Source organism: Ilyonectria robusta (genome assembly GCF_021365365.1).
Source record: "Ilyonectria robusta strain PMI_751 chromosome Unknown BGZ61scaffold_99, whole genome shotgun sequence".
NCBI classification, from domain to species: Eukaryota; Fungi; Ascomycota; class Sordariomycetes; order Hypocreales; family Nectriaceae; genus Ilyonectria; species Ilyonectria robusta.
Window position 1 is genome coordinate 1 of NW_025764533.1, and position 18,986 is coordinate 18,986.

Sequence of the window (18,986 nt, forward strand, 5' to 3'; positions counted from 1 at the left end):
GATATAGCCTTGGCGTAGCCCCAAATACGCCTCCAAAATTCCCGGCATGGTTCTGATTATGGCTTGCGTTACAGGATACACTAGCCAAACTAATAGAATGCTACTTACAGCCTGACATGATCCCCCAGTATCATCAACATCTTCCCTCATCGAGTGATGAGCAGCTACTACCCGAGCTTTACCTCCACGGCCCGGAATCCGAAATCGACCCGGGATTGTTCGGTCTGAGTCATAGCTTCTTTCACTAAGCTCCTGAGCCTACGGCCTCTCCCAGACGGCCGCTCAGTCCATCTTGTCCTCCTTCGGGGCCATATTTGTTCACCTAGATCGCGCCACCTCAACAGGCGCCTCAAAACAACGTGGTAGTCTCCAGGATTGCGAGACCACTCCAAGGAGGAGGTCAAGTCATTGTCCTTGCTGTAGACAGCGAGAGACTCAAAGGGAGCCCACGGACAGTTGCCAAATGGACAGCGGAACTGAGGTTGCTCCATCACATCGATGTCGGGCAGAGATGGCCCATGGAGTAAGGCGGATTGCATCGAAATTCAGCATCGGCAGTCGCGGCCTAGAATTATCCGTCCCATCTAGTCTTGCAGCTAGGAATTAAGTCTAGGCTACGCGAAGAACATCAAACAAATGGGCGGCGGGTAATACACGAATAATTAAGATTCACTCATCTAAGTACATGGATACTAGTGAATGTCGCTCAGTACGAGGTAGGTCGCTGACGACGCCGTTTCATGCCAAGGTACCCTTCATGTGCTACGCGAATAGACCCATGGGAGATAATACAAGGCCATGCCCTAGTATGCCGCTCAACAACGTTATTGCAGCCGAAATATGGATGCGGTTCGATTGTGTGCTGAGATTTGATTACATCCTCTAGATCCTTACTGTGTCGGGGCTGAGGGCCCACTGGCTAGAATGACCCAGGATTTTAATTAGCCGGCCGATCTAAGTGCCAGTCTTGATAAAGCTATTGATAAGGGTAACAGGAATTGGTCTGAGATTAAAGGCTCAGACTACTCAGACACAGATAGCAATCAATCACCGTCTTGCCCACCTTTATTTTGAGCTTTAGATTTTGTTTTCGATATCATTATGATGAAAATGATTTGGTCAACCGTAATATCTGATTTATTTCTTAGCCAGCTTCTTAGTTGTAGCTCTGGCTCTCTTTTTGTCTGTTTTGTTTTGCGAGTCTTGTCCATCCTCGCTCCGCTACACATCCAGCCTACCCTACGGCATCCGTCACTTCGGGTGGTGGTGTTCCGGTGTTCCCCCAGGGCTTGACGTATCAGAGCAAGAGTGGGACAACGAACGCTAGTAAGGTCTGCTTAGTCAAGCTCCCAGGTAGGTCATTTTCGCGTCTCTACTTCTCGCTTCAGAACATAACCGACGATAAAAGACACAAGAATGTGCAAACCGGAGTGTGTAGGAACCTTGATGAACCTGGTGTCAAGGGAGTCAAGAGATACGAGCACCGAAGAGTAATTTTGTTGTGAACCGTCCGGGCATATCACGAAAACGTCACGTTTACAAAAAACTTATATCTTGCGATGCCCCAAAATCACGTCAAACCAAAAGCTCCAAGTCTTGTACCAAGCATATCATCAAAAAGAAGTATCATAACACTGGATAGACTGTGTCGCAAAATGCGTATCCATGTCGGGTACATCGCGTGAGAAGTAAATTTTTGTGCCTTTACAATTTACTTTGCTGTATGATTGTTAGATCATGCCTTCGGTACACTATTTTAGTGCTTACCTGTACGCGTAACAAAAGGACTTCTTGGTCTTATGGATACTTTTGACTTTGAACCCTCTGTTGATCTGTTAGCATAGGAGAACTAGAGAGATGGGTAGGTATTGACCAGACATTTTGTTGACGTTTGCGCACCCCCAACCGCGGATATCAGCGTGGGCACCCTTGTAGTTCCTCTGACTAAAGTGCCTAGACTGCACAAGAGTCAATTAGTTATGATTCACCACCTGAGGAGGTAGAATTTACCGTGATGGGGTCTGTCGCTGCCATCGATGGGGCGACAAGGAAGACAAGAAATTTCAGAGGATGCATTGCATGGAAGTTTGAAATATGTTTCAAATTGAAAACACAGTCGATAAACGTCTAGATGTCTCTGGATGAACTTCGTGTCGGAAATAAAATTGTCACAGAACGAAACAGCTTTAAAGAAAGCAGCCGCAAGCCGCATCTTAAAGACATTTTTCAGCTGACATGGGTAACGGAACTAAGCTTCCGATTATTGGGACTAAGCTCCCGATTCCCTCGCAAGCGCTTACTCTGCACTATTTTGTCCAATCATAGGCTTTGATTGCAGGGGATCGACACATGGCCTGTCCCGAGAGGCCCAGTCTATTGCAGAAGCTGAAATAAAGTGTGGGGGACTGCAGATACGGGTCGCTCAAATTCGCAAGTCAATAGATAGCTACCCTGAACCTAATCGTGCCACAACATAATTTAGTCTTGACGAAGACGACATCCTGGAAGATGACTGCTTTGAGGGTCCTGAAGCTGAAGACGAATACGAAGGCTACATGGGAAACTATGGGCCTTCGGTCACGCACTGGTATCGTGTCACGGTAATAACTTTCCCCTTCTCTTCTTCATAACATATCAATCGACGGCGAGGCCATGCGCGACATCCTCAAGCTTGCACTTCAGCGAAAGCATTATGCTCTTTTTGAAAGAATTGCCGTCAGCCACAAAGGCGATTTGCCGCTTGACTTTTTTACCTGGTTATGACAATCGCTAGGGACTGGCGATAGTGGTTGAAGACCAGCTCATTGCTTTCCGCAAAGGGTAGGTTTTTGTGGCCGAGCAAATTGGAACGAGCCTTGGGAAGCTGACTTCAACAGACTGACATCTGCCATCTCGTCCTACCGTCACTTTGCGGATCAGTGCCGGGTCATTGTAAATTTAGTGCCCATTTCTGACGACTCGACTCCTTCTGCCATTGAAACCCCTAGCTCTATCTTGGTTTAGGCTCGTGAGACTATCCAACCTTGCCTGGATGCTTACACATCCAAAACCTGTGGCAAAGCAGATGGACTAGCCATGGTTGATCTCGCTCTTTACTTCGAGGACCCTGTTGCCTTTTTTTCAGAAGCGTGAGTCTACACAACTTCTTTCATTACTCCTATTGATTCGATGCTGATATCTTAGATACACTAGCGTGGCGCCTGTGATCAACAAAAAGATTGCGGCTTCGTCGCTTATTCTCGGATTTCTCGATCTACTGCGAAAGCAAGGCGCCGACAGGATTTTGCCTACGGAACGAACAATGCAACTTCATCGTGCCGAAGCGAAATCGTTCAACACTTTGACAGATTTCGCCAAGATACACAGTGACGTTGGAGTTCAGCTCACATCTGTGAAAAGGGCACACCCTACTACCTCCAACCCATCTTCATGGGACGAGTTCCGAACACTGTGTGGTATGTACACTCATGTGCTATCCTACCCATGCGTAAAAAGGAAAACCGTGCCATCACGAAGCCCTAAGACTTCCACCTAGTACTTTCTCACCGCGAACTAAAACTGCCGAACTCCCGTTCCACCTCCCACCTCCTGAAATGGCTGAGCTAGTATGCTTCCTTCCGTCCGGCTGATCTTAGCTGTGGTTGAGGGCCTCGGAGTGGGTACAGCGGGTTTGAAATGCTGGTTACATTGTGTGATGATCTATTGGCTTAATGGTGCAAGATCTATAAAGTCTCGGCCATTTGGCTTGGTTGGGAAGGTTTCTTTGTAGGATGAAACTAATCATCCCTGGGCGATTGGTTCTAGATTCTAGAAAACTGGGTGAGTCAAGAAATATCCACTCTGAAAGTAACCCTAGATTCTTAACACAGATATATATTGCTATAGGCTAGAAATCTGGCACTATAATAAAAGAGGATGTTTTCCGGGCGCTTTTATTTTTCTTCTACAGTGCTCCATTCCACCGTTCCTAAATATAGTGTCTACAATCACGCTAGCCAGTGTGGCCACAACATTACTATTAGCCATTTTTATTAGTAAATGGGCTACTGAAAGCAAAGGAAAATAAGCAAATCTGCCGCCGGGTTCTAAGGGACTTCTATTAGTTGGAAATATACTTAATTTACCGAAACCTAGTAAGCTAGAAGCCTATTATTAGCTTAAGTATAAGGATATCTATAGTATATTGTCTGAATAATATATCTAAGTAGAATTAAAGAGATTGCTAAAACATAATTATTATTAATAATACTAAGATTACTATAGAGCTTCTAAATAAAAAAGCTCTTAAGTACTTAAATAGGCCTATACAAGTTTTTACCGCTAATATATAAGTAACTTTTATTAATAATTAAAATAATAAAATCTAATTCAGTTTTAAAAAATTAGTTAGGGCAATTTTCTAATATTCTCCCAATATAGAAATTATTTCTATATCTATTATAAGAATATAAGCTAAATTATTTAGTTTTTTTAGCTTTACTTAATATTATTAGATAAATTAAACTTATATAGTAATCTCAAATAATAGGAATAAATAATAAGAGCTACATCCAGTACTAAAAGAAATAGTAACTAAATAATAAGATTATTGCCCACCAGTCTCTACCTAAAGCTTTCATTCAACCCCTCTAACTTCAATTCTATTATCTATAGTTAATAACCTTACTATCTGTAGTTAACAATCTTAAGATAGTAATCTTATTCCGAGTAATAGGATATAAGAGAGACGTCTCCTATCGTTAAGGGACTAACTTCCCTTCTAATACTCATCCCATCTTAATAAATTTCATCTAAATAACTTATTACCATATCAACCATCAATTGCAAGGCCCTTATTATATATATCCCTATATATTAGGGATACAACTCTAGATTCCAGTATAGTACAGGATTCCATTGGAATCTTTAAGATAAAAGGGAAAGATACAAGCTGGATAACTATCTAAAATTTCTTAGAGAAAGAAACCTCCTAGACCTCTTACCATACCATCTAGAATGCCTAGATAAAAACCAAAGAATTATATTAGCCATTTTTAGATGCAGTCTATTTCTTAATAATAGGAACAAAGCCAATCTGCAGGGAAGTTAGGCTACTAGTATCAATATTATATTTATCTGGATAGAAATAGCTACATTATATGACCTGGCTGATAATATTAAAACACTAACAACAACAGGGGCCAAAAGTTCCTTATAGAAATTAGCTGTAAAAAATACAACCCCTGGTTCTAGGAGTTATTATGCTGCGTCGGGCTGGTACGGATGCTAGCCACCTAGGATGCTGGCTGGAGGGGGGATTTGAATGACTTGGATCTCGGGGCGTTCTAGAGGTTGGGTTGTGGGAGTTTTCAGTGCATTCATCAAGGTTAGAGTTGAAAAAGTTAGATAGGATTCCGGCAGAGAAGAAAAAAGCAGCTTGAAACCCAAAACTTGGGCCTTGGCAACTGTGACATGCGCGCAACGAAAATGCAGTAAATTCAAACACTAGGTTCCCTCATCGAGGAATAAGCTGAATTATTAGCTCTAAGTTATTTACTGGGTATTATAATAAACTCTAAAAAGTTAAAATTAGCTATTTCTTAATATATCTTCTTAAAAATCCCGATAGTTTACTTGATTATATTAAAAGATTAGTAAATTTAAGTATATCTAGTAAGTATTACTTTACTAATAGATATATTACTATAGAGAAGCTAGCTTAATTATCTTAGAAATAGCTTATAGCTATTACTTAGAACTCTTTAAGAGCAATCTGCTTATTAATATAATTAGAAATATAATAGAGCAGTTTGCTACTGCTACTACACCTAGATCGTAGGCTGTAGATATTTTTCTATTTTATAAGTATACTTTAACCTTAAATATATATATATTAATATCCCTTTAAAATCTCTATAGTAAGATATCTATCTAACTGGTTTTCTAGTATATTATTTAAATAAACTGCTAAAAAGATACACTTTAATTTGCAAAATATTATTAATATACTCTATATATTTATAAAAGAGTAACTGTCCTAAGGGATATATAATACCTTATTTCTATTAAGTTTACTTAATACTAGAGGTAACTTAGTAGAGGAGAAGCTAATAAATAAGTAGTTGGCAATAGTACTATATACTACAGGTACTAATATAGTATACACTTCCTATTTGTTGCTATTGGTATATTAGCTAATATTTCCAGACTGTTTCTTTAATTACTTACTTCTTCCTGGCGATAATATTATATCCAGAGGTTTAGTATAAAGCCCAGGTAGAAATCGATAAAATCGTAGGTCAGGATTAATTACCTAACCTAGCTGATTGTGATAACTTGCTATATATTAATACTTTGGTTAAAGAAGCTCTACGCTGGCACCTTGTTACTCCTATAGGACTGCCTTATACTAGCTCCCAGGACGATATAATTAATAGATATGCAATTCCTAAAGGCGCAATATTACTTCCTAATATTTAGTGAGTGTTTTCTTTTATAACTGGCTAATCGAATTCTAGTTAACTATAGTACTAGGTATTTTACATACAATCCAGAAGTCTACCATGACCCTATAACATTCAAACCTGAACGCTTCCTCAAAACTGAAGATCTAAGCCCAGAAACAGACCCTCATAAGTATGTCTTCGGCTTTGGCAGACGAATCTGCCCGGGGCGCGTTCTTGCTGACCAAGCGCTGTTCCTCAATATCTCACAATCCCTTGCTGTTTTCAACATTGAGGGGCGAGCAGCTACTAGAGGGGAGGGTAGCCCTCAGTTACAGTTTACATCGGGTGTCATCAGCCACTCAGAACCGTTTGAGGCCTCGATTAAACCGCGGTCTCCGCACCATGAAGGCATGATACGCTCAATTGAGGAGACACACCCGTGGAAGAAAGGAGATGGAGAGGCTCTGAAGAGATTGGAGCGATCATGAGTTAGAGTGCTCGTAGCATTGTAGGTGAAATGTTTGCTCTGTTAAATAAAACGTATTAGTTTAGTAATTCAAATCCTATTAGACATTAGGCCGCTTGTTACCGAGACCGAAAATCCATTCTTCACCCTAAAGCTGCTGTTCAGCTTATTCTTCTAGGTCTCGTCATTATTGCCCCTATATCACTCGGCCTACTTATTTCAGCCATGAAGGCATCTATGCCCAGATACATTAGCATCGAGGAGCTGCTATGTGAAATAAGGCAAATCTGTTACGTCTCAACCGATTTAAAATAATTCAAGGCTGCCGGGTTTATCCCCAGTCATTGAAGTCTGTTTAAGACTGATTGAGCTGTTGAGTTTTGGCAATGTGCGTGAGCTGAATGGAGATCTAGGGTGCCGTGATCACAGATTTGTGTCCTAGCTTAGCTTAAAGTGAAGTAGATTTATCTGGTTGCATATTCATCCATCATGCAGTTCGAGGTCATCATGTGAGGAAATATCAGCAATAGGGTGCTCAAGCGGTGGGGTTGAGCAGTGCAGAACGAAGGATTCAAATGAAGACATTCCTTGGCCCTCGACTTCAAGTTTCATTTGCCTTCGACCTTAGGAAGGATCCGTGAACTGGATATGTTACTCTACCTAGATGTGGTTGCAATAAGGTGACTGCCTCGACGTTGAACTCGTTGCATACTTCAACAATGAAGTATGAGATGTAGATATCTGATTTTATATATGTCTGTAACATGCGCTTCCGCCGCTACTAGTGCTCCTTCAAATACTCATTCTCCGCCTCATATTCTCACTCTGCCATCCCTTAGCCCTTTCGAATCCGTTCTTGCTACTGTAGAAATCCTCAAAAGCTTGCTGGACTCCCTCAGTGCTAGTTAATACAAAGGGTCTATGTTGAACAACTGGTTGATCCAATATCTGGCCTGCGATAAGAAGGAGGCGGGTATTGCTAGGTGTATTTTCAGGAACCTGGATGCTAATAGCCTCCCCTTTGGTTTTGAAAAGGACTGTGTTATATGCCTCAACCTTGGTCAAGAGGTTGGGTTAAGTAACAAAGTTGGCGTGGCCCTTAAACACATAGGAGAAGGCGTTCTATCCTTTCAGTACAGGCTGAACGAGTACACTACCAGGTTGGATCTCGACGTCTAGATACCAAACCGGGGTGTATGCTAAGTCTTTGATGCTATTGACGTTACCGGATGTGCCCGAAATAATCTTGACTAGTATCCTGCCGTTATCGAGATGTGCAATTGGGATTTCTCGGGCTCTCAGATCTCGGTATCTCGGTTCACACATTTTCAGATGCTTTGGGAGGTCAACTCATAGCTAAAAGCCAGCTCCAGGGCTTCCGTCAGAATCAGCCAAGAGTTGTTCAGAATATATAATACCTCTTCCTGCCATTATAAATTGCAGATCGCCAGCATAGAGAATACCCTTATTCCCAAGAAAGTCTTTATGCTCAGCGGATCCCTTAAGGATATATGTTACCGTCTCTTGGCCTCGGTGAGGATGATCCGGGAAGCCTGCGCTATTGTTCTCGTTCATGTGGTCGAGCATGAGAAAGGGCGAGAAGTTTCGCATGCGCATGCTGCCGATAGACCGCCGAACTCGAGCGCCAGCGCCCTCTGCCTGTTCTATTGCAGGGAAGATTTTGCTGATTCCCCTTAATTCGGGCATAGCTAGTTGCGTCGTTGAACAAGGGTTTCTGGTCTTGGTTGGAAAAGCCCTTGGAATGAAAAGGAGCCTAGAATGCTTCGAACGAAGTATGCGGTTTCGTCTAGATGTAGTGTTGGTTTGGTGGTGTCGTTACTATCCCTTGAAGGCCCTCTAAAATTTCATCTTCGCAGAGACGTCTCCTTCGTATTTCTATTACATTTGACTTGATATGAAAACTACCCGTTTTCGGTGGCCGAATATTCTACACTTTTTGAAATCAAGCTGATAAATGCTGACAGAACTGCGCGCGCGCGCGTAGTGGAGTTAGCGGCCGGGGGTGTCTATCGATTCCTAGGCTAGCGCCCATAACCGCGCGGGATGATGACGAAAGATTTGTCACTGAATGTGCGGTGCGAATCACGATGTCCTCATCCTAAACATGGCGAATTTAAGTTGGCTTTCTCAACCCACATTCACCTTAGACGGGGGTTCGGAGGCGAAACACTCACATTGATGCTATCTCAGGAAAGAATCTTGACACCGACGTGACAGGCTGCCAAAGAAAGCAGATCTAGAAGCATCGCACTTTGCACATTGCATCCATGCCTCACGATAAACCTGCTGTACTGGCTACTCTACAAACCACGAACTCCTCCATATGGCCCAGCATACTTTTCCTATCTAGCCGTTACCATTCTAATTATTCTAACTGCTTGAGAGCTTACTGCGGTGTCAGCCTCATATGCGACCAAGGCTACCGCAACTATTACAGCCGAGACTAAATAAGAGCATACAAAGCATCTATGCTATTTGTGATAGATATCATGGCTCGATGCAATCTACTCACTATCGGATGCCTCAGTGTCAGTTATCTCAACTTCTGAAGACTCATCCTCAGACACCTCGGCGGCATACCTGCGCTTCATAAACTCGGTTAGCGCGTCCCATTTCATCTCAATCGTCCTTAGTTCAACTCCCCTGCGCTCTACGTCCGCAGCCTCGTCGTATTTACTTCCATATATCTGACGCTTATTCTCCTGCACCTGTGAAAACACCGCCTCGCAAGCATCGAGATCGTCAGCTTCAGTCGTCTCTATGAAAGCATCGCTAGGTCGGAAGCCCGGACTTAGCGGGCGAAAGTCCCCATTCTCGCCTTCAATCTGGTAACCGCACGTCTCGATGTAGAAGGAAGTAATCGGCAACTGGCTCATCGCTGAGAGAATCTCCTTCCACGTGCCAGATTCGAGATAGACACCACGTAGAATGACATCTTCGAGTGCTATAGATTGCTGGATAAGCGCAGTGAAGGCATCGCCAGTTATCGACAGGCTCTGCAGGTCCAGCGATCGCAGGCGTAGAGGAGCGATTGCTGGCTGGTCAAGCATGAGTACGTCAGAGCCCTGGAGTGTTAGAGAGTGTATATTCGGCGCAAGCAGCAGTAGTTGTCGGATGTATTTATCATACTCTTCATTGGGCTGCCTCCACCGGAACTCTACGCCCTCGCCTTCGTCGGTGCAATGCTCATAGGTAAGCCTGAGATGCTTGAGTCGTTGGAAAAGAGCCCGTGTTGAATGTGGTTTTGTGTCGTCGTCGTTGTCGTCATCGTCGTCCAGAAAGTGGCCAAAGTCAAATGCGAGTGGAAGTGAGAGGTCAACTTCATCTAGCCTGTTAAGCTGAGATCTGCGCATAGCTGTAGCCAAGGATTCGAAGAGGTTCGCAGTGTCCTGCTCCCAGTAGCCGTCAGGGCTCCCTAGATCATAATTTTCCCGGTCGAGCCGATATGGAATTGCCGTGAAGTCGAGCTTCAAGATCTTAAGGCCAGAAAACCTTGGCAAGGTACTGTGGATGACGATAGCTAGTCGTGCGAGATATTTCAGATTCTTGTCTTCATTCGTCTTCAACTTTGCGTCGAAAGCGTCAAAGTCTGTTATAGGTTGGACTTCGACGCAGATCTCTAGGCGACGGACAAGTCCGCGGAGTGAGGGATTCTTCGATAATTGTTGAAGACGCGTGACGCCACTGCTGGAAGTGATGACGGCATGCTGGAACAGTAATGGCGTGACGAGTTGATTGAACAGCCGGTTGACTGAACGTAGAGAACATAAGTTTGCCCGATGATTGATCCCTTTCAATTCGTACCGACCGAGCGGCGGGTGGTATCTTCCAAAACGATGTCTTTGAAAACCATCGTGGACATGCAACAGGATCTATGCCAACTTAGTACTGAGGTCAAAATCTTCGATGATCTGTCTAATACCTGTTGCAACACTTCGGTTGGCAGTTTTATGAGCGCGGCCATGGAGGCGTTTATTCACTTGGTCAATTGTTGAGTTGAAAATACGGTTGTTATGTGGCACAGTGGAGGACGCTTGAATTAGCTGGCTAATCGAGGATGGAGTCACGTGATCACACTCAGCACGACAACCCTGCTTCTACTTCTAACGTAGACATAAATCAATCCCATCCCAGGTTTATTAAGCTTGTCCAACTGCAGAGTCGTACGAAAAGTGTTAAATTTGAGAAAGGTTCTTGTCAGGGTCGCATCTTCTAGGTTGGCTTGCATGAGAGTGATCGGACTCAGTGGGACAATGGGGAGCTGTAGGACCCTGTAAGAGAACCGGGAATGTTAGACATGACGACAAATTTCAAGCACAGATGAGCTCAATGAGGAACCTATCCAGGGACTCAACTCTATAGAAAACGAGGTTTTCATCTGTTTGAATATGACCCAAAGGAACATTACGCCTCTAGCAAGTAACAAGTCAGCCTCTTAGCCTGATTGTCAGAGCTTTGAAGTGAACTTGAGCTGACCAGACCCTAAGCCCAAAGAAGTCCTGGGAACGACGAAGCTATTCATCTTCCGACTTAGAGAATACATGAAGGCCGAGAATCTGTCTACCCGGTCGGTGTCTCTCTTCTCATTGACAACAAGGTCCGTCATTGTACCAAGTCTCTGTTTTCCTAGTACGAGAGTGGCCGAATGGGCTCCTTATCGCTAGCCCTGTCGGGACGGATGGCCAGCAGCGGTTTGGGGCTGGAGATTGAGGAAATAAAGCAAGCTGGTGGGAGCGTTTGCCTTGGTTTCTTCATCTCGTCTTGCCAGGGTAGCTCGAGTGTGCTTTGGAATGCCGCATTTAGAGTCTCTGATGTTGTTCTCTCTGAATCCTGATCCAGCTGCGACTTTCGTCTCGTAGCGACGGGTCGATCTGGTCCTCGGGTTGTGGGTTGGCTTTGCGTTTAGCCTGCCACGTGTTGTGCTGCTGCATCCATGCCCACTTAGTTTTGTTGATATGTCTACTCAAGACACCTGAATCCTTTTCAAGGCCAAGGAGACATCTCTGGACGAAGAGCTGCACCGACGAGATGACTCCTTTTATGCGTGTGGTCTTCATTTGTGGTCCCATCTGAGCATCAAGGAGAAAATAGTCGAATAGGTCATCTGCGTTATGAATTTTTCGGTTACGTATTGTCGGAAGCTGTAGAACATGTTTGACGAGCGCATCCCGTTGCTTCTCCCGAGCTAGCATGGCACATTCAGCAGCTTGTCCATCGCTGAGCATGGCCTGCAGAGCTGATGCATTGGTGAAATCGTCATCTATCCGGCCGGGAGGCGTCGGAACAGCAATTTGGAACAGTACCGAGATGGGCCGCGAGAGAGGACTCTCTGAAACCATGTGTATGCGCTTTGACATGTCCATGATATCGGCAAGAGACGCGAGCTCGGTGATATCACAAAGATATTGAGCCATCTTTTTTCTGCTCAGACCCGGGTATCTGATTTCCAGGGCTGAGGAGACCTGGGCAACGGGCCAGCCTGTCGCGTCTGCGAGCTTCTCAGCTAACCCGTCTGCGTTGGTGCACTTAGCAGCCCATTCAAAGAAATTGACGAGAGCATTATGTTCTGCGGCTGTCTTTTCCCGGAGATCCCTATAGCCCTCTAGCTTTATGAGACCAGCTAGATCGAGGGCATTGAGATTTGCCTTCAGGGTGATGCCTGAATCCGTAAAGAGCTTCAACTCCTCTTCACTAAGACGCAATTTGTTGATCAACTTGGCGTGTAAGATAGTGCTTTCTGAGGCTGCGGCCACAGTACCGATATGGTCTTCTGCAACCATGGTGGTGCTAGTAGAGTTGAACCGAAGAGTTGCGAGGATCTCGGACGAGGTCCAATCATTTCGTGTTAGTCGTCGCCAACTGTTCGCAACGCCAAAGGTCGTCTTTGGATCCTGGAACATATCTGTGTTGCTAGGGAATAATCTCTTGACATCCAGGTACTCAGTCGGATGGACTTCGAGAAGTTCACACATTCGTGAATGGCGATAAATGCAAGACAGGCTATCTATGGTCAGCCTTTCGCTGCCTTCAATCCCTGCTGCGAGTAACAAGCTGTCGAAGTCGTTGTGATTTAGGTTGAGTGCAGCCTGCAAAGTAGAAGAGTGGTGCTGGATTGTCCCTGCACGCGCTAGGGGAGGACCCTCGTCTGGTTTGAAGAACTGGTCATGGAGTAGGATGCGCCCAGGTCCCACGAACAACTGGTGGTAGAGTGAGGTCTTGCCATGGAAATCGATGGTCGACCACAATGGCAGAAGTTGTACTACTGGCACTTGTACTAGTCGGCTCAGTCTAACGGTATTGGCAAGACTCTCAAGAAGCCGCACAGAGATTCCCGGACAACGAGGGGCAAGCGATGGGCTGTTGGCAACCTGGTTTTCGGTGAGGGCCGATATGGCGATGTCCAGGTCAATTATTGACCACCCTAGCGCCTTCTTGAGGCGGATGAAGCTCTGGAGCTCCTGGCAGAGTTCTTTGGTCAATCGCCCAACGAAGCTGGATTTTTCCAGATCTGTATCTGGCGCTGTGGCTTCTTCAGTGTTGAAAGAGCACAGCCGCATTTCCGAAAGATCTCCAGCGACAGGTCTGGTCGAGTCTGAGTTAGTAATGACAAGACGTCGCTTGAAATAGAGTCCGTTCACGAGGTCGTTGAGTTCCTGAAACGACAAGCCAGACCGAGGAAGGAATTGCGTGCGGATGAAGCCAAGGCCTCCAGTCTCTTCGTTTTTGTCATCCAGCATCGCCTCGGAAGATGCATAGCCCCAGCTTGTATGTACAGGCGGAATCCAATGAGCATTACGCGCTGCGCCGCTGTCGCCGCCCGCCTCCCCGAGAGCGACTGCTTTGTCGAGAAAAGAGATGGGGTAAATGGTCTCTCCTGTGATAGCGGCAAAGCCCAGAGGGTCTAGCCCAAGCAACTCGGCCACAACTGCTCGATCGCAGACCCATGTGGCTGCTTCAAGCATATCCTCCTTTTCTAAGGGCGATGTTGCTACCAGCGGTTTCAGATCGGAGAATTGGCCCAGTACAGCCCCAGGTGACCGGAACGTCTGCAAGACATCTAGTGGTGTCAAGCCGAAGGCAGATAGGTAGGTCTTGATGGAATCTCGTGCCTGGTTGAATGGAAACACGTCAAAGGGAAACACCTGCTCGGCAAGAGGACCACTGAAGATATGCCGGCTAACGTCGCCCCGAGTTTGCTTGTTTCCACTGTGCTCTTCTTCTTCGACAAGATCACCACAGGATCCGCTTCCGCCTATGTCGAGTTTCTTGCTAATACGAGCGGCGATAAAGGCTTCCAGCGTCTCATTGACAGTGACAATATAGGGCACCAGAGCGTTGGAATCGGCGCAACAGAGCCCAGGAGCATCAAGATCAGGACGTTGCGCTGTGAGAGCCATCAGAGCTGTTTGACGCATCCGGGGATCATCATCCGGCTTCGTGATGCAGGCATTGAGAAAGTCCAGGAGATCGGCGAGGTAGGCTGAAACGCCGGTCACTGAGCCACAATCGTGACATGAATGCGGCTGGAGTTCAAACATGTCCGTCCTGTTGTGGCCCTCGTGGCTTTTCTTGCCGTCCAGGACAGATAAGCTCTAACTGCCCGACGATACTGCGGCAATTTTACCATCTAGCGTCGGCGTTGCCACGATAGCCTGAAGAAGTGCTAGTGTAGGGGAGGCCGTATCGCTGATCAATTCTCGACGGTAGGAATATGCGCGCGGAGGACTAAGGGCACAACTTGGGCCCGGAAATAAAATGGTGATTCTGTGATGCCCTAGGTATAGGAAAGGATACAAGATGTATGATTAAATCAAGAGTAGATCCATGTAGGCAAAGAGCGGAAAGACTGCATTGTCTTCAATCACACCAGACAGCGGAACAACATGGATACGAAGCTGAGGTGGCCAAGATGGATAACCCCAATTGGCCGAGGGCATGAGAGACCCCACGCATCCATCATGCGCGGTAAACTTGTTTCGTCTAGTTGCAAGACGGAGTGGCCTGAAGTGGATTGGTAGAGCATCCGCCGACCTCTGATACGATTGAGCTATGGCACTAGCGATGAGGCTATTGAGCACTATTGATTGACAAACCCACATACTATGCGCTTGCAGCCGACCTATCAGGCTATCATCTAACTATGTACAATTACTCTCTGCTTGAGCGTGGGAATGGAAGCTCCATGAAAGCAGTATCTGTTTTAACCGAGTTGACCAGAGACAAGACCATGTAGCTGTTTTTGCAAGTCACCTCGACACTCGGCATTCCAGTCCATGATGGATTCTAACAAATAAATGATGGATTCTAACAAACAACAAGGCCGTGTGGTTGGGCCAAGAGTAGTAAGGCAATTTGCCGCGTTTGGCTCGGGGCATGGTACCTCGTAGATGCAGATACAGATGGGTGAGCCTAGACTTCTCCGTCTGTACCAGTTCCGGTTCTTAATGCTGAGCATGGAGTAACTAACAAGTGTGTCAAAGTGGTCGGTGACCCAACAGTCGCGGTCTCTCACTCACGGCAGCTCTTGATGCTGATCTAGGAAGGTCAATCGCCCTGAAGGCGTATTGGTGGTTGCAAGACATAGGATCGAGGGTAGTCGAGATATCGTCAAGTGGGTGTGCATATGTGCAGCGGCGTCTGGATCAATCTTCAAACACCGAATAAGATGGCGATCGCGTTTCCTTTTCTGGAAACTACATCGACCTTTCGGGACGATGGGTCTACCTGGCTTTGGCCTTTGGCGTAAGGTTTGTAGAGTGGCTTGGTTGGTTTTGGCGTTGCATCTCCAGCCCTTGATGACTAGACTCTAACCAATTTTCGGTCTGGACTGCCTTGTTTCCGCTGGAGGTTGAGTTCTTCGTGGTCCTTGTTGACTATTGGGCAGAGGGTGTGGTGCCTCATGCATCTTTGAGTTTGTTTCACCCCTATCGTGTATCGTGCTGTGGAGTTGATCTGACCGCCCATTAGTCCCCATCATCCTGGCTATCTATCCGGGATTCTAGAAACTGAGCTCCATCTAATCTTTCAATTGCCTGTATTTGGATGTGTTCATACGCCTTGTGATACTCGTGGGGAATTGGTAGTGATGTTGCTAGCTTCCGTTGGTGCGCTTAGTTAGTTATTTTGCTTTGTGTATATTCCAGATACCTAATTAGGAAAGGCTGTCCTTAATCAAGCTTCCGCATTGCCTCGAATCCCGGCGGTAATTATAAGGGCACCACGTAGGATCCTCATGCTCGGCAAAGATGGGCGTCCAAAATTAGTTTCACTGGACTTATTCTCAGCACTCCCCCAGAGCCTTAACGGGAATCCCGGCGTCTTAGAACTTCCATTCTAACCCACCGCGTCTACTAAAGGATCCTTGTCGCCCCTGCTTGGTGTCTCAAACTTGTAATCACAGGCTTGCAATACGTCAATTGCTACTGGCCCGGCAAAATTTCAAATCGTTGACCCCTCTTTGTAGTCTAGTGCATGTGCAAAAGTTCCGACACCCGTCGCAATACGAGATGATTTTCACACTAACAACACGAGATGATTCTCGTATTTTGCGAATATGGCCCAGAGCTCATAGAAGAACCAAAAGTCTGAATTGAATATCAGCCCTCGCTCACCCCTATCCAATTCGAAGATGGCTCTTGGCATTGTTTTACATCTCTTACGTAGACGTCTTGCCATCATTTGATTTTACCCATCATGAGGTACCTCACAGTCGTCTTTGCTTTCGCTCCCTTTGTTGCTGCTTCACAGCTAGTCTGGCCGTCGAAATGGGACGAGGTTGAGGACCTCTATACCATGATTGGAGGATTCAGGAGACGCGGTTTCGCCGATGGTGACTGTTTAATGGCACTATTGACCAAAATGATAGATTGCTAATTGTCTACAGCCATCACCACCTGTGCCTTCGGCACTAACATTCCGGGACGCCAGAACTCAGCTGAATGGATTCGGACCGCGTTCCACGACGCAGTCACACATAACGCCAAAGCCGGCACAGGCGGAATCGACGCGTCCATCTTCTGGGAACTTGACCGGCCTGAGAACCCTGGCAGTGCCTTCAACAATACGTTCGGTTTCTTCAGTGGCTTCCACAATCCGCGCGCCTCAGCTTCGGATCTTGTGGCTCTGGGCGTCGTCGTGGCGACTGGGGCGTGTGACGGACCCAAGATCCCATTCCGAGCGGGTCGTATTGATGCGAATAAGGCAGGGCCTCCAGGCGTGCCAGAACCTCAGACCAATCTGGCCGACACACTCGCAGCCTTCATCCAGGCCGGCTTCTCCAAGCAGGACATGACAGCTATGGTTGCTTGTGGACATGCTCTGGGTGGCGTCCATAGTGTCGACTTCCCAGATATCACTGGAATACACGTGGATCCTGACAATGAGATATCAGTGCCGTTCCAGAAAGACGTTTCAAGTTTCCACAACGGCGTTGTCACCGAGTTCCTGAGCGGCAAGACCAAGAACCCCTTGGTTGTTGCGTCTAACAATACGTTGAATTCTGATAAGCGCATCTTCTCTTCAGATCACGCCACGATGAAAAAGCTGGCAACTAAGGCGGGCTTCAACTCCATTTGTGCTGATGTCTTCACCCGCATGATCGACACTGTGCCGAGGAAGGTGAAGCTAACCAGAGTCATCGACGCCTACGACGTTAAGCCTTATATCGACGACCTATCTCTCAACAGCAAGGGCAACCTTCATTTCCAGGGCACCATTCGGATGAGGATCACGAAGGGCAGCGGCCGAAACCCAGATGACCTTGCCGTCAAGCTGGTGTATGCTGATCGAAATGGCAAGGGCAAGGTGGTTGTGCCCGCCAAGCGCGCCAACTTCCAACTAGGCCTTAGCAGTGGCATCGCTGACCAGTTTGTTTCCTTTGACTTCGATACCACAATCAATGGCAAGAGCGGCATTAGCAAATTCTGGGTACAGGAGACAGTGCCGTCGACTAAGTTTACCAAGACTCATGATAATCAGAAGACTGGAGGATACAAGGTGGACGATACTATCCTTTATCAGCTTTCTCAGTCGTGTCTCAAGAGCGATGCGTTGGCTAACGGTGCCGCGCCCATGATCGTTACAGCTATGGTTCGCGACAGCTACGCATCGGGCCCTTTGACTTTGCGAGTTGTCCACAAGGTGCCAAGACAGGGCGTCGCCGTTCCCCAGTTGAAGACCGAGGTTTTTCAATTTAAGGCTACCGGGAAAAGGTCAAATGGATGGGTTGCTTATCAAGCCAAGGCTAAAGTCTTCGACCAATTCACGACATTCGATATCGCCCTAGGGGGTAGTAGTCCTACAGCGGTTGAATTTCTGCAGTCTGGTTCTATGCCCACTACCTGTCCTTCTTAGATTAGCAATGTGTAGACTTGATTGGCGAGGCTCTTAAGGCTCTGATATTCTAGCATCTGAAATACACTCTTGCATGTTCGTGATGGCAAGCGATGAATGAAATATTCTAGTGGTTTTATCTGCCGATGCTCCGACCTGTAAGAGCGTTTCGGATGAATTGATTTGTCTCTTTTTGGGAGGATGTAGGCTGAAAGACTCCCCGTACATCGTTGAACGTGGATTCCCTAGTGCTTGGGTTGAGAAAAGAAAGATACCACCTCCTGAAACGTCATACAATGTCAGCCATGGGCAGGTCAAGGTTCCCGCCACTGCAGAGCAACGCAAGGGCATTCAACCGTTGTGGAATTAGCTGTGGATGGCAAGGCTCAGATTACTGTCAAGGCAGGACGATCCGCGGCTTTCAACGCGCAAATTGAGCTCCCTCACAACACTGGGTCTGTCACCTCGGCCGTATTAGGGTGATTGTTAATTGGTGTCAAGAATAGCAAAACACGGCGTCTTTCACACCAAGAATGCTCTCATCTGGCGGTCTGATGCCGGTATTTACATCTTCTTGATAATGCATGCCTTTAGGTGTGGTGAAAATATGGATGAGGGATGGTGACTAAGCTCTGTGTTGTAGAATACAAACATGTCAAGTAAATAAATCTCCTAGGTACAGCCGCGATCTGCGTGTGATAGACTTTCCCTTTCTTGACATCCAGGAAACAAAAGGAATCGAC

The 18,986-nt window shown here is 46.3% G+C and overlaps 6 protein-coding genes across 6 annotated transcripts; 3 read left to right on the forward strand and 3 right to left on the reverse strand.

Moving 5' to 3' along the window:
* Positions 1-2,652: 2,652 nt before the first annotated feature.
* BGZ61DRAFT_542196 (uncharacterized protein) lies at positions 2,653-3,535 on the forward strand (the record flags this gene model as incomplete). The annotated part of the gene is made up of 5 exons (XM_046255152.1): positions 2,653-2,715; positions 2,774-2,820; positions 2,877-2,931; positions 3,004-3,128; positions 3,193-3,535. 5 exons carry the CDS (start codon positions 2,653-2,655, stop codon positions 3,533-3,535), a joined length of 633 nt encoding a protein of 210 aa, XP_046093369.1.
* A 2,883-nt stretch (positions 3,536-6,418) lies between these two features.
* Positions 6,419-6,913, forward strand: BGZ61DRAFT_487842 (uncharacterized protein; the record flags this gene model as incomplete). Its single annotated transcript, XM_046250033.1, has 2 exons — positions 6,419-6,458; positions 6,498-6,913. 2 exons carry the CDS (start codon positions 6,419-6,421, stop codon positions 6,911-6,913), a joined length of 456 nt encoding a protein of 151 aa, XP_046093370.1.
* A 770-nt stretch (positions 6,914-7,683) lies between these two features.
* BGZ61DRAFT_501064 (RmlC-like cupin domain-containing protein) lies at positions 7,684-8,598 on the reverse strand (the record flags this gene model as incomplete). Its single annotated transcript, XM_046251650.1, has 3 exons — positions 7,684-7,947; positions 8,029-8,240; positions 8,310-8,598. The coding sequence occupies 3 exons, from the start codon at positions 8,596-8,598 to the stop codon at positions 7,684-7,686; spliced, it is 765 nt and encodes a 254-aa protein (XP_046093371.1).
* A 575-nt stretch (positions 8,599-9,173) lies between these two features.
* Positions 9,174-10,876, reverse strand: BGZ61DRAFT_577923 (uncharacterized protein; the record flags this gene model as incomplete). The annotated part of the gene is made up of 2 exons (XM_046256262.1): positions 9,174-10,784; positions 10,835-10,876. The coding sequence occupies 2 exons, from the start codon at positions 10,874-10,876 to the stop codon at positions 9,417-9,419; spliced, it is 1,410 nt and encodes a 469-aa protein (XP_046093372.1). The 3' UTR covers positions 9,174-9,416.
* An 835-nt stretch (positions 10,877-11,711) lies between these two features.
* On the reverse strand, positions 11,712-14,450 carry BGZ61DRAFT_542198 (uncharacterized protein; the record flags this gene model as incomplete). Its single annotated transcript, XM_046255153.1, has 1 exon — positions 11,712-14,450. The coding sequence occupies one exon, from the start codon at positions 14,448-14,450 to the stop codon at positions 11,712-11,714; it is 2,739 nt and encodes a 912-aa protein (XP_046093373.1).
* Positions 14,451-16,605: 2,155 nt separating this feature from the next.
* BGZ61DRAFT_375774 (heme peroxidase) lies at positions 16,606-18,264 on the forward strand (the record flags this gene model as incomplete). The annotated part of the gene is made up of 2 exons (XM_046242445.1): positions 16,606-16,741; positions 16,796-18,264. 2 exons carry the CDS (start codon positions 16,606-16,608, stop codon positions 18,262-18,264), a joined length of 1,605 nt encoding a protein of 534 aa, XP_046093374.1.
* Positions 18,265-18,986: the final 722 nt, after the last annotated feature.